The sequence below is a fragment of the Schistocerca gregaria genome, chromosome 9, assembly GCF_023897955.1.
Source record: "Schistocerca gregaria isolate iqSchGreg1 chromosome 9, iqSchGreg1.2, whole genome shotgun sequence".
NCBI classification, from domain to species: domain Eukaryota; kingdom Metazoa; phylum Arthropoda; class Insecta; order Orthoptera; family Acrididae; genus Schistocerca; species Schistocerca gregaria.
In genome coordinates, this window is record NC_064928.1 from 244,371,525 (window position 1) to 244,385,476 (window position 13,952).

At 41.6% G+C, this 13,952-nt stretch overlaps 1 protein-coding gene across 7 annotated transcripts in view; it reads left to right on the forward strand.

The window, feature by feature from the left end:
- Positions 1–13,952, forward strand: part of LOC126291847 (uncharacterized) — a 109,308-nt gene that overhangs the window by 55,720 nt on the left and 39,636 nt on the right. For all 7 annotated transcript variants that reach the window (XM_049985572.1, XM_049985569.1, XM_049985567.1 and 4 more), the window contains exons 9-11: positions 2,761–2,809; positions 6,241–6,509; positions 12,354–12,524. In XM_049985572.1, the coding sequence (XP_049841529.1) occupies positions 2,761–2,809; positions 6,241–6,509; positions 12,354–12,524 (489 nt within the window). The remainder of the gene's footprint in view (positions 1–2,760; positions 2,810–6,240; positions 6,510–12,353; positions 12,525–13,952) is intronic.

Consider the following 13,952-nt stretch of genomic DNA (forward strand, 5'->3'; position numbering starts at 1 on the left):
GAGATTACTGCATTTGAAACTGTAAAAGAGCCTGGTGTAGAGTAGGATTACATCCAGAAACAGGAACCTTCAGTGTTAACCCTTTGGGAGTAACTCCCAAGGATAAGTAGATTTCAATAAATAGGCTGTAGGACATTAATTTTGATAGTGCAAGAGCGTGTTTTCAAAAAGAACTGATATGTAATGGGATGCAACATGGCAAGAAAGAATGTTCTGGAGTGTTGGAAATGGTAGGAGTGTCAAAATAGAGAAGCAGATCTTGGAAAAAGATAGAAAAATGGAAGAAAAGCAAGGAAAAAAATTCAGAAAAATCAGAAAGAGGTAATGATGGGATGATCTATATGATGCAGGGTGGGGGGGATATTGTGAGAGCCATGAAAACAGATAAAATTTTAAAAACAGAGTAAACAGAGAGTCACAGGAGAAAATGTAAACTACATAGCATAGTAATTAAAGAGACGTAGGAGACAGCAGTAAAAGTTGATCAGAGTGGTCTGGTGAAAAACGAACGCACAAAAAGCATGAAGGAATTACTTATAAACAAGGTAACTGGAGGATGGGAAAAAAATAGCTGTCAAATTTGGAAATAAATTGGTGAAAGACGATCAGGAGAAGGCCCTGCAGTGTATTGAGCTGCAAATTATTATATACAAATTTGTAAATAGCAATGGAATTGTTATATGCAGATAAAAATGGCCCTGCCTGTGTGCACGGAATTCAGTACTAGAAAAGATGTTGAGACAAAGTATTGATTAATCTTGGTGATACAGATAAACAAACAAACACATTAGCATGTAAAGTAGAAAACAGATGACAAGCTTCCTGGCAGATTAAAACTGTGTGCCCGACCGAGACTTGAACACGGGAACTTTGCCTTTCGTGGGCAAGTGCTCTACCATCTGAGCTACTGAAACACGACTCACGCCTGGTAAAGCTGCTTCGGTAGCTCAGATTGTAGAGCACATGCCCGCGAAAGGCAAAGGTCCCAGGTTCGAGTCTCGGTCGGGCACACAGTTTTAATCTGCCAGGAAGTTTCATATCAGCGCACACTCCGCTGCAGAGTGAAAAGCTCATTCTGGGAACAGATGACAGTTTGAACAAGACTGATGATGAGGGTTGTATGTAAAGGGATAATGGTGACATGTGCTAATACAACAATGAAAACAATTATTTTGGGCAAAATTATTTAATTGGATAGGTAAAAAAAAAATCTACTAACGAAGTGGTAGCAGAACACAAACGTAAAAAAAGGTTATAATTAGGCACACTTTCGGAGCCAGTGGCTCCCTTCTTCAGGCAGAAGGGTTGAAGGGAAAGGAAGAGAAGTGAAGGAAAAGGACTAATAAGGTTTAGGAATAGGGAGACTTTGGAAAAGAACCCCATCTCAGGGGGACTTGATGGATAGGACACAAAGGAATGACTGGTTGTTGAAGGCTGCACTGAACGAGATTTGGTATGCTGAGAGCTTAATGGGTGGAAGATACTGCAATATGCAATACAGAGATTACTGTCAAAACATGGCGCACAAGTTAATAAGAACAGAAAGCTAAATTCTTTTATATGTGGAAGAGGTGGGGGTAGGGAAAAATACACACATTTGGAAAAGAAAGGATATAGAAAACTAAAAGGAGAGGATTAGGAATTTTGTGTGTGTGTTTGTGTGTTCTTTTATTTTGCCTGTCTACCGACACTTTCCCGCTTGGTAAGTCTTGGAATCTTTGTTTTTAATATATTTTTCCCATGTGGAAGTTTCTTTCTTTTGAATTACATTATATATATTTTCAAAAATTAATTTCAAAGATACGTAATAAGGATAACATTGTGCTCAGCTAAACATTAACAAATTGTTCCCTCTTTCCTGACGAAGCAACTGCCAGTTGCGAAAGCTCGTAATTCTGTGTGTGTGTTTGTGTGTTTTGTTCATGTGCCTGTCTGCCGGCGCTTTCCTGCTTGGTAAGTCTTGGAATCTTTGTTTTTAATGTAATGCATGTTTGACAGACATCATGTATGGACTTGATGAATGCAGGTCCCACCAATGTATTGGCTGTCAAATACACATTATAATGTGTTAATGTTTAATTCCTGTACATAATGCCATTCTTATTATGTATCTTTGATACTTACTCATGTTCTGTGATAAGACAGGTTTATAAGAACAGATATTATGTTACCTTGAAGATGACATATCATTTAGGCATGTCAGATATTTTGTGACATTTCAACTTGCACTTGAGAATGACTGTAAAGCTGAAATCATGATATGTGAAGTAAATTAATAGTAATTTACAGTCAAATAGCATAAATTTCTTTCAGAAATGCACCTGCTATATGTTTGTGGTTAAGCACCACTTACTATCTTATAGCATGTTTTTGGGCAATGAAAACATTCATTTCTAAAGATGAAAATCAAACAATGGAAAATCCAGAATGGAATGTAACAATACCAGAGAAGGAAAGTTGCTACTCACCATATAGCGGAGATGCTGATTCGCGATAGGCACAACAAAAAGATTCACACAGTTATAGCTTTTGGCTCCTGTCGTCTCTACGGTATTTGACAAAAGACTATTTGTTACCATTATTGTGCTGTTTATTTAGAATTGGTGGCACAGATTCCCTATAAAGGCCCAGTCAGCCTCATTTCATTTATGATCAAATTGTAGTGTTATGTATGCACGTTGATAGCATTTTTGAAAAAAATTGTTTTAAGAAAAAATTATGGCTGAGGGTGACTGATTCATTGGTTTGTCTTGTTTTCAGGTTGGGGATAGGGTGACTCCGAAACTGGAGGAGCCTGCAGCAGCAACCAGTAAGTAACATCTGTGCATTATTTGGCACTGTGGTGAGAGGGGGGGGGGGGGGGGGGGGAGTGTGCAAGCTGTTTCAAATGTTCAATTGTGTCATCTGACATTATGGTAATTTATACTGTGTGTCAGCATTCATTTAGCTATTTTGTGTGTTTGTGGAGATTAGTAAGTAATTAATTACAGTTGACTGACCAGTGAAAGCAGCACAGGACCGATGTAGATGGGTTGTCATCATCATCTTTGTCTTCAATCCAAAGACAGTTTTGTGCCACAAAATTCTTGTCTCCCCAGTTCTGTCCAGTAACTTCTTATTAGTTATGCAATCTACTTATTTGATCTTCAGCATTCTTCTGTAGCAGCACATTTCAAAAGCCTCTATGCTCTTCTTGTCTTTCTTACTTCCATGCATGGTAAACTATCTTCAGTTTTTAACATATTCCCTTCTTCAGAAACACTTTTCTTGCCGTTGCCAGTCTGCTTTTTCTCTCTTCTTTACCATCAGTTATTTTGTTGCACAAATAGCAAAACTCATCTACTACTTTTACTTTTAATGCCTTGTTTCCCAGTATAATCCCCTCAGCATCACCTGATGTTAATTCAACCACATTCCATAATTCTTGTTTTGCTTCTGTTGACGTTCATCTGATATCCTCCTTTCAAGACACTGTCCATTCCATTCAGCTGCTCTCCAAAGTCCTTTGCTGCCTCTAACAGAATTACAATGCCATTGATAAACCTGAAAGTGTTTATTTCTTCTCCCTGAAATTTAATTCTTATTCTGAATTTTTCTTTACTTTTGTTTACTGCTTGCTCAATGTACAAATTGAAAAATTTCGGGAACAGGCTAGAATCCAGTCTCACTACCTTCTCTATTCGTGCTTCCCTTTCATGCCGCCGACTCTTATAACTTTCGTCTGGTTTCTGTAAAAGTTGTGAATACCTTTCACTCCCTGTATTTTACCACTGCTACCTCCAGAATTTCAAAGAGATCATTTCACTCAGCTTAGTCAAAAGCATTCCTCTAAGTCTACAAATGCCATAAATGTAGGTTTCTTCTGTAAATAATTTGTGTTAGTATTTTGCAACTGTGACTTATTAAACCTGTAGTTCAGTAATATTCATACCTGCCAGCAGTTGCTTTCTTTGGAATTGTAATAATTACATTTTTCTTGAACTTTGAGGGTATTTTATCTGTCTCATACATCTTGAACATCGGGTGGAATAATTTTGTCATAGCTGGCTCTCACAAGGCTATCGCTAGTTCTCACAGAATGTCATCTACCCCAGGTGCTTTGTTTCAACTTAGGTCTTTCAGTGCTCTATCAAATTCTGCTCGCAGTATTGTATCTTCTGGCTCATCTTCATCTACATCCTCTTCCCTTTTTATTATCTTAACTTCATCTCCCTTGTATAGATCCTATAAATATTCCTTCTCCCTTTCTATTTTCCCTTGCAAGCTAATATCCCAAAGGCGTTCAGGGTCACATGCGGCTCGACTTCATTGAAATGTCTTCGCTCAAACTCGTCTAGGGGTTGAACTGCATGTGTCACATTACACCCCTAAATTAAGACACTTGTGACCCTGTGGTTAAATTGTCTGACTGATGGCAAGTTTGCGAAATTGGAAGAAACGAATTTAATGTAACATATAACAGTAATAATAATAATAATAATAATAATAATAATAATAATAATAATGGTAACTAAATTAACAACCCATAAATGATATAAGCCACACAGTTCCGATTTTGGTAGAATAATGTTTATTCAGAAAGAAAACTAATAGCGAAAGTGGTCATATTTAGAATTACTATTACACGTGAGCGCATATCCGTTAGACACAGTTTGATCATTAACAGTCTCGTTGCGAAACATAAGTCCACCTTAATATTTACACCACTCAGATACAAAGTCCCACGATACCACACAATGCGAAATTTTTTAAGTCGTGACACTTCTTAGCTGCCTAAAGAGCGACTGTCCTCTTTTGCATCTCAGTCCGAACTGTATCCTTCAGTATCTTCAGCCAAACTGTTCGATTTTGCGTCTGCACCAGCCATGTCCCTCTGCTCGTCCCTGGCCGCGCTTCTCGCTCGCCGAATGTACTCGCTCAACTGAATAGTGCAGTTCCCTTTCCTGAAGTCGTCCATCTGATTGGCCCAGCTCATTCTACATTATTTTACATTTTAAAATGTTTAAATAATCAAAGCTTGACCAGAATGAGATTTTCACTCTGCTGCGGAGCGTGCACTGATATGAAACTTCCTGGCAGATTAAAACTGTGTGCTGGACTGAGACTCGAACTTGGGATCTTTGCCTTTCGCGGGGAAGTGCTCTACCACCTGAGCTACCTAAAAACGTCTCACGCCCTGTCCTCACAGCCTTACTTCAGACAGTACCTCGTCTCCTACCTTTCAAACTTTACAAAAGCTCTCCTTCGAAACTTGCAGGACTAGCACTCCTGTAAGAAAGGATAATTGCGGAGACACGGCTTAGCCACAGCCTGGAGGATGTTTCCAAAATGAGATTTCACTCTGCAGCAGAGTGTGCGCTGATATGAAACTTCCTGGCAGATTAAAACTGTGTACTGGACTGAGACTTGAACTCGGGACCTTTGCCTTTCGCGGGCAAGTGCTCTACCGTCTGAGCTTGTCCCAATTACCTTTGTATCTGTATTGCACTGAAAATAGTGCTCAACATTGTAAATATTGGCAGAATGTACTCAGTGCCTCGTTTTTATTCACTTGTGGTACCTGCTGTTGACAACAGTAATGCCCTCCTTACTTCACTGCCCTCAACTTTGCATGCAGTACTGCTCGGTTCTGTCTAGTGTTTTATATTCTGGTGTAGTTAGTTGTAATACATGACACCTTGGAAGGGTTTTCTTACAAAGATATGCACCTCAAATTCGGGTTCACGGAATGCAGTGTTCGAGTGGCACGGTGACCCTGTGCTGAACTCTCTGCTCTGACGGCAGTTGCGTCACAGTACTTCGGAATTGGTCTGGGGGTTGTTACATTACTCTGTGTTGCGTGGTGTACAATTCAGTTATTATGTGTTACGGTTTTTTTCACTGTTGGAAGGTATTTTCACAGAAATAAGGTGGATTGTGGTAGTAAACTGAATAATCCTAGTTGCTTTATTACTCTGTAATCAGCTACTGGGCACCATGGGTCCCTTATACTAAAATACTCTGAAGGTATCCCTGAACAACCTCTGCAAGTTTGTTGGTGGTGTTATGGTTCACACTGTATACTATCTGTGATTAGGACCACATTATCAATAAAGTAGATGTCAATCCACTTTCTGCTTACCTCGACCCCACCTTCTAGAGTTTGTTGAAAAATTGCTGCTGAAGAAATGTGAATTTGTTTGTAGTTGGATGGGCCACTGTGCATCAGTTCAGCCTACTAGGAATGCCACTATGTTTCAGGTGTAAAGATGAAGCCCACAGAGGGGAGTTCCGCCGTCCCGTCAGTCCTAGAGGAGGGCGACAGAGTGGGTCTGGACGTTGCCCGAGCAGGGCCATCAGGCTGGGCAGGTGTCGTGCTGCCTGCCCCTACAGAAGCTGACACGGTAGCTGTGGCCGGTGAGGCCGCCGGTGGATCACAGTCGGAAGATACCGGTGCAGCTCCATCAGATGGGCCAGAGGCTGAAGTGGGACCCTGCCAGGAACTGCCCCCTGTTCTCACACCTGCTGAAGTACGTTACACAGTCACATGTTTGGGACAATACAATAGTAGTAGCAGCAGCAGCAGCAGCAGCAGCAGCAGCAGCAGCCGCAGCAGCAGCAGCAGGAGCATCAGCAGGAGCATCAGCAGGTTGTCGTTGTTGACCACATCCACATTTCTTCCATTGACAAATTAAAGATTCCTAGGTGCCTTCGTATGTGTTCTATCAGTCTGTTCTTGTACTCAAGTTATACCAAAAATTTATTTTCTCCCTGACTTGATTCATTATCACCTCATTAATTATTTCATCTAACTTCCTAACCTTCAGCATTTTTTGTATCACCACATTTCAAAAACTATTAGGCTCTTCTTTTCCTGAACTGCTTATTGTCCACATTTCCATTCCACACATGGTTACCCTGCAGATAAATATCTTCAAAAAGACTTCCTCATGCTTACTTAACCTTGTTAGAAAAATTTCTGTTTTTCAGAAAATATTTTCTTACTATTACCAGTCTTCATTTGTATCCTCTTTACTTGTGATCGTTTCAGTTATTGGAATGTCCAAATAACAAAACTCATTTACTATTTCCATATTTCATTTCCTAATCCATTACCCTCAGCATCACATGGTTTATTTCAATTAGATGTTTTACTGTTGTTGATATTTGTCTTATCTCTCTTCAAGTCACTGTGCATTGTGCTCACTGCTCTTCCAAGTCTTTTGCAGTCTGGTGATCCACAATGTTTAACAACAGTGTAGGAAAAGGTAGATTGCTACTTACAATAAAGAATACATGTTAAGTTGCAGACAGGGACAATTAAGACACCTACACAAAGCTTCTGGCCACAGCCTACATCAGCAAAACACACACACACACACACACACACACACACACACACACACACACCTGTCTTCATTTCTTCAAAACCTCAACACTTTTCCTGCCATCCACTTCACCTGGTCATCATGCACGTAGTGTGCCACCTTCGTAGAGGTTGACCACCACCTCTGATGGCTCCATCTGCACCTGTGTCCATATTAAACCCATCAACCACTGACAGTACCTGCATTTTGATAGTTGTCATCCCTTTCACACAAAAACAAAAATCCACTGAGTGAGGTGGTGCAGTGCTGAGCACACTAGATTCTCATTCGGGTGGGTCGACAGTTCAAACCCACGTCCGGCCATCCTGATTTAGGTTTTCCGTGATTTCCATAAATCACTTCAGGCAAGTGCTGGGATGGTTCCTCTGAAAGGGCATGGCTAGTTTCCTTCCCCATCTTTCCCTGATTTGATGGGAGCTATGACCTCACTGTTTGGTCCCCTCCCCAAAATCAACCAAAAAATCCTTCCTGTACAGCCTGGCACTTGGCAACGTTGTATCTGCACTGAAAAGAACTCCCTTGTTCAGTTTGCTGAGGGTCTCACCATGACCTTCACAGATAGGCACTATCCTCCCAGAGGTAGTCCACAATAGATCTCCCATGCCATTTCCTGTCGCAGCTGCAACGCTCCCACCCTCCCAGAGTACAGGGCACAAAGGAGTGCCCCCTTCGTCACTCAGTACCACTCTGGACTGGTACAACTGAACCACATCCTTTGCCATGTCCTTGATTACCTATTCTCATGCTTTGAAATGAGGACATTCTATCAGAGATCCTTCCCACCCCTCCTAATGTGGTGATGCCTCGCCTTCCCAACATCCATAACATCTCAGTCAACCTTTATGTCTCTCCCAATCCCAACCCTTTACCACAAGGATCATATCCCTGTGGAAGAATGAGGTGCAAGACCTGCCCAATCCACCTATGCAGTACATCCTATTCCAGTCCTGCCACAGGTTTATCCTGCCCCATCAGGGGCTGGGCCACTTGTGAAAGCAACCATATCATTCATCAGCTGTGCTGCAACCATTGGACAGCTTTTTATATTGGTATGACTGCCAATCAGTTGTCCACCCAGATTGACGGCCACCGCCAAACTGTGGTTGAGAGCAAAATGGACACCATGTTGCACAACATGCAGCTGAGCATAACATGCTTGATTTCAATGGCAGCTTCACTACCCAAGCCATCTGGATGTTCCCTTCCACCACCAGCTTTTCTGAACTGTGCAGATGGGAATTGTTCTTCCAGCACATTCTGCACTCCCGTAATTATCCTGGCCTCAGCCTATGGCAACACACAGTCCCCACACACTCCATCCAACAGCTTCTGTCCCCTCTGTCCTATTATCTCTTCTCCATTCACATCTTCCAGCCTCTTGGTTTGCTCCCCTCTGCCAATGCACCCACCCATCTTTTCCCGCTCGTCTCATCCCCCCCCCCCCCCCCCTCCCCCTGCCGCTCCCCACCTCCCAGCCACACAATCTCTTGACACTGTGCCTGTTGGCATTCTACTCCCTGCACGCGACTTCCTACAGCTTCCTGTACACCCCCCCCCCCTCCCCCACCACTCCACCCTTACATTGCAGTCCCTTCCTCTTCCCTGCCCCCTTCAGAGTGCTGCTGTCATTACAAGTGATATTGCATTCTGGCCTGAGCTGCTGGAGTTGCGGTCATGTGTGTGCATGAGGTGTGCTTGCTTGTATGTATGAATGGTGTGTGTCGGTCCCTCTGTGTTTTGCCGATGAAGGCTGTGACTGAAAACCTTGTATAAATGTCTTTCAATTGTGCCTTTCTGCAACTTAACATGTTTTCTTTATGGTAAGTAGCAGTCTGTCTTCTACTACGTTGTTGATATTTATACATGGAATTCCTGTTGTTTAAACATCAATGTTTTTATTTCTTCTCCCTCCTGAGATTAGAACCTTCAGGCCCCTCTTTGCATCTATCCAGAGTTCCTAAGCAAGTAAACATTGCTATTTGTGTGATTCATGAGCAGTATATAATTAGGATGATTTCAATAAGTATAGTAATTAATACATAGAATTTAAGAACTTTCAGTATTGTTAACATTAAACAATTTCCTTATGTTCTTGGCAAACACGTGTAATCACGTCTAACAGAAACATACCATAACAGACCAGAAGAAAATAGTGGATCAGAGGAAGAGCAAGGAGCATTAGGGTAAGATTAGCAGTGGAGATGGAAAGAAGAAAACATTAATAAAATGGAATGGGCAAGACATAGTGAGGGAAACTACACCAGTGGTAGAAGATTAAGCTTTAACCTCATCTCGAATACAGAGTAGTTTCGGGTAAGACCGAGGTCACAGGGTAGTTTGTTTCACAGTCATCTAGTTGCAGAGAGGTGCATCTGATACGCCTACTTGTCTGATCTGGTTTTGCAATTGCAGAGTGATGTAGGTATTTCTTGTGTGAGGAGAGGGATTGAGAGCACCAGTGACTGATAAACAAGTGGAGCAAAGAGTGTGAAAATAGTGCCGTCTCTCTAGTCAAACAATGAGTTGTCTGTAGCTTTCATTATTTGTGCTTTATTGTACATCACAGTAGTAAAGGTTTGGCAGGATAAAGCACAGAACTAGTTTTTGTTTTGTTCTAAACTTTTAAATTGCAAGTTGCAGCAGGTGAAGTTATGCCAAGGTTGTTCAGTGTTTCTTGAAATGATAATTGGATATCATTGAGGAGTATCAGAGGGACTGTTTTGCGAAAATGTCGGCTGGTTGACTTTCAATGAGAGATGATAGTGACCTGTGACGTGTTAGGGTCTAGTTTAGGACTTAGGTTTCATGCCCACCGTGATACAGAGAAAAGATCATCCCAGCTGTTAGGGCAACAACAGTGTTCTGAGGGCTGGCACACACCTACAACTGGGTATCATCAGCATAAATGTAGTAGTTACAAGAGTGAAGCGTCCATGATAAATGCCAGGAAAAGCAGTGGGTTGAGAATGGAACTTTGAGGGGCTCCAGGCAGCACATTTCTTGATCGTGGCATCTCTGACCCACAGATTTTGAGGCAGCTATATTGATCTGTTTGAGAAATTCAGCTGTTTCAGTTTGGTAAGAACCCCATCAAAACTGATACTTTTGTAAGTTTTATATTGGCAGCTTCATATTAGATGATTAGACTTACAAATTGGAAAGGGTGTCATGCCACTTGCTGGAAGACAAAGTATTAGTGTTTGGTAAATCAACTGTTAAAAAAAAGTGGCAATTGGGAGCTTTTTGATTGGAATGCTTGCTTTTGCAGAAAGCTAGAACATTTCTTCTGAAATTGTCTTTACTTGGTTTCTTATTTTAAGTCTGTTTAAGCTTTCAACAAATTATTGTTTCTGTCAAGAAACAGCATCATTTTCCCACTGGTGAACAAAATAATTCTCTGATTCAAGGCGTCTCTAGACATTATTTTTCTTTTCCCACTAAATTTGTTGATTATACAATCTGCAGAATACCAATTTCAATCTTTTGTGTAGTTAGGCTACAAAGTTGTGTGACCTGTACTTGACAATGCAACATGTAGAGGTACTTAGTGTTTGTGTAGAACTGAAAATCTCACGTTAGGTGAAGACTCTCAGCACAATTGATATATGTTCACAGGTTTTGTTTTCCGGACACTGTTGTATGGACACTAACTGGCTGTAACTGGCACTTGGCTGCAAGTGTAAACATACTACAATTAAGACTGCCAGAGGGGGAGAGACAGTGCAGGGAAATCTCTCTCTCTCTCTCTCTCTCTCTCTCTCTCTCTCTCTCTTTCTCAGCCATTCTACACAGGTCTTTGTCGGTCCATTATGTTACATCGGCTGATACATATTTCTCGAGTCAAAAACCTTTACCAACAGCCATATTTTTTGGTGTATTTTATTTTATACCTCAAATGTTACTAGTTTCAGCAACTCAATATTGCCATCTTCAGGCCCCAAGCGCTATTAGCGTATTAACAATCTTATCGAATGGTGCCACAAAACTGGAATCATAAATGTGATTGTTATGCAACAGATTCCTGTGAATGGTTGACACTGACTCAGTCAGTGATCGGATCTACGATTCCAGTTTTATAGCACCATTTGATAAGATTGTTAATACGCAATAGCGTATGTGGCCTGAAGATTGCAATATTGATTTGCCAAAACTGGTGACATTTGAGATATAAAATAAAATAAACCAAAACATACGGCTGTTGGTAAAGTTTTTGAATCAAGAAATTCTACACAAGTGTTATGTATTTAGGTAAAAGCAGATTGACACATGGTCATAGTTGCCGATCCATTCTCATGTTGAGCATAGTAATTGGGCTACATGGTGGACTGGGCTTAGTGTCTCAGCTCGTTTCAAAATAAGAAAGTGAAACACAACGTTTGGTAATAGCTACTACACAACAGCTTGTTGAGGTTGACATTGTCCTAAACGAGATAGTCAAGGCTCGACTTGTACTGGTATTTGAAGCAACCTGTGGTGAAAACACAGGCCACCTAAACCATGACGTTAAAGTGTTAGCATGATATTGAGTTTTGAACTTTAGCTGGCAGACAGGTGTGTTTGTTTCTTTGTTCTAAGATTCTGGCCCCCATAACTGAGGCTTATGTCGCATTACCCGCACACGTCTAGTACTAACCGTCTGATCACCCACAGTCAGCGGGCATCGGAACTCCGAGTGCACTGATACGCCGTTACGTCCGCCTACTTTTTATTTTTCGTGCTTAATCTTACACGTGTCATTTACAAACTGAACTTCACCAGGTGATGTGTGGTACTGGCGACAGCAAATTGGTTACATTTTTGATATTTGTATGCAGAAAATAAAGCCATTTCAAACTCTGATAAAATAATTCATTTGGACACACTTTGTTACAAAATAGCATTTATTAGCTAATATTATTTATTCGCATTTTGAGGCAGAATTTGCACCTGTACTTGCATGCGAAACAAACTCGAATTTTTCATTCCCCACTAACATCGTGATTTCAGCAAGGAGAATTCACAGTGAGTGCAGAAGAAGCAGTGGGTGAGAAAGCCGCCGAGCCACCACCGCCTCCCCTCTCTCCGTCTCCATTGTGTGGTGGTGGACACCCAGCTGGGGCTGCGGCCAATGAAGGGGAGGCTCCTGAGGATGAAGGTGGAGCTCTGCTGCGTCCTGAGGTACTGCATGCTGGCTGTGTACTGCTGCTTCATTTTCTGCGCCTAAGGCCACTGGCAGGGATTTGCATCATGTGCGACAGTTGGTTATACATCTGGCTCAGAGCTGGCCATAGGTTCAGAGTCCATTATTTCGTTGCTGTGTGTGAGATGGGCCAAGCAGCTATAGCTTCTTCTTAATGTTTGTTGTTTTCTGTCAATAGATTGCATGGCGTGTTACATACTGTCAGAAAGCTGATAAATTGATTTATTTGGTGGTGTATGTCATGCTCTATTTCTTTAGATATATTGTGAGATACGAGCAATCATTTTTAGGGTTATTTCACAAGCTTTGTAGCAGCGATCAGTGCCATACCTTAAAACGTTTTTCTCAGAAGAGGAAAGTCCATTAAATAAAAGTGACAGTGATGTTTCTGAAAGCGATATTTCTCATAGTTCAAATAATGAAGACCGTGAGGGAAATATAACCTCTGACAATAAGGTTCAGTGATTGAAGTCAGAACAGTTGATTGGGCAACACTGGTGACTCATAACACTGCACCTGTGTAGCAGCCGGTGTTGATAACCTGCTCCCACTGAGGTTCGGTTGAGCATAGCGTGTGTTGTGTGTTAGACCTGTTGGATGAAGTGCGTTGGTTCTGAACTGAGAACAGGACACTGAACGAGCAAAGGATGAATTTAAAGTTTTGTTTTAAGCTTGGCAAGACACCAAAAGAAACACATCCATTGCTGGTATGCATTTATGGGGATCAAGCACTGCCCATGAAGTGTGTGTACGAGCGGTTCACCCTTTTTTGAGGAGGTTGGGAAAGTATTTCTGACAATCCCCACAGTGGACAACCGGTGACTTCTGTCAGTGACGAAAGCATTGGGAAAGTGAGGACATTAATCACAAACGACCATTGATTAACTGTGCCCATGATAGCGGAGGAACTGCAGGTGAACCTTGAATCCGTGCAACAAATCCTTACTCAGGAGTTAGGGAAGAGGAAAATGTGCTGTTGTCTGGCGATCAGAAGCAGGCACGTTTAGAGGCTTTACAGGATTTTGTCGAAACGGTGGATGTGACACGCAATTTCTTGAACTGTATTGTCACTGAGGATGAAACCTGGTGTCTCCGGTACGACCCTGAAATGAAACAGCAAAGCCTGAAATGGCGTTCTGACATCACCTTGTCTGAAAAAGGTCAGAGCCAAAACATCACACATCAAAACGATGCTCATCAACTTTTTCAATAGTCTAGGCATTATCCACAAGGAATTTCTACCTGAGGGAACGACGTTGAACACTGCACAGTACATTGAAATTTTGATCCTTTTCATGCAATGTTTATGCAGAGTACGACTGCAGTATGCACAACAAGGTTCCTGTTTTTTGTTCACAACAATGCTTGCCCACACACATCCAATATTGTCAAACAGTTCCTGGAAG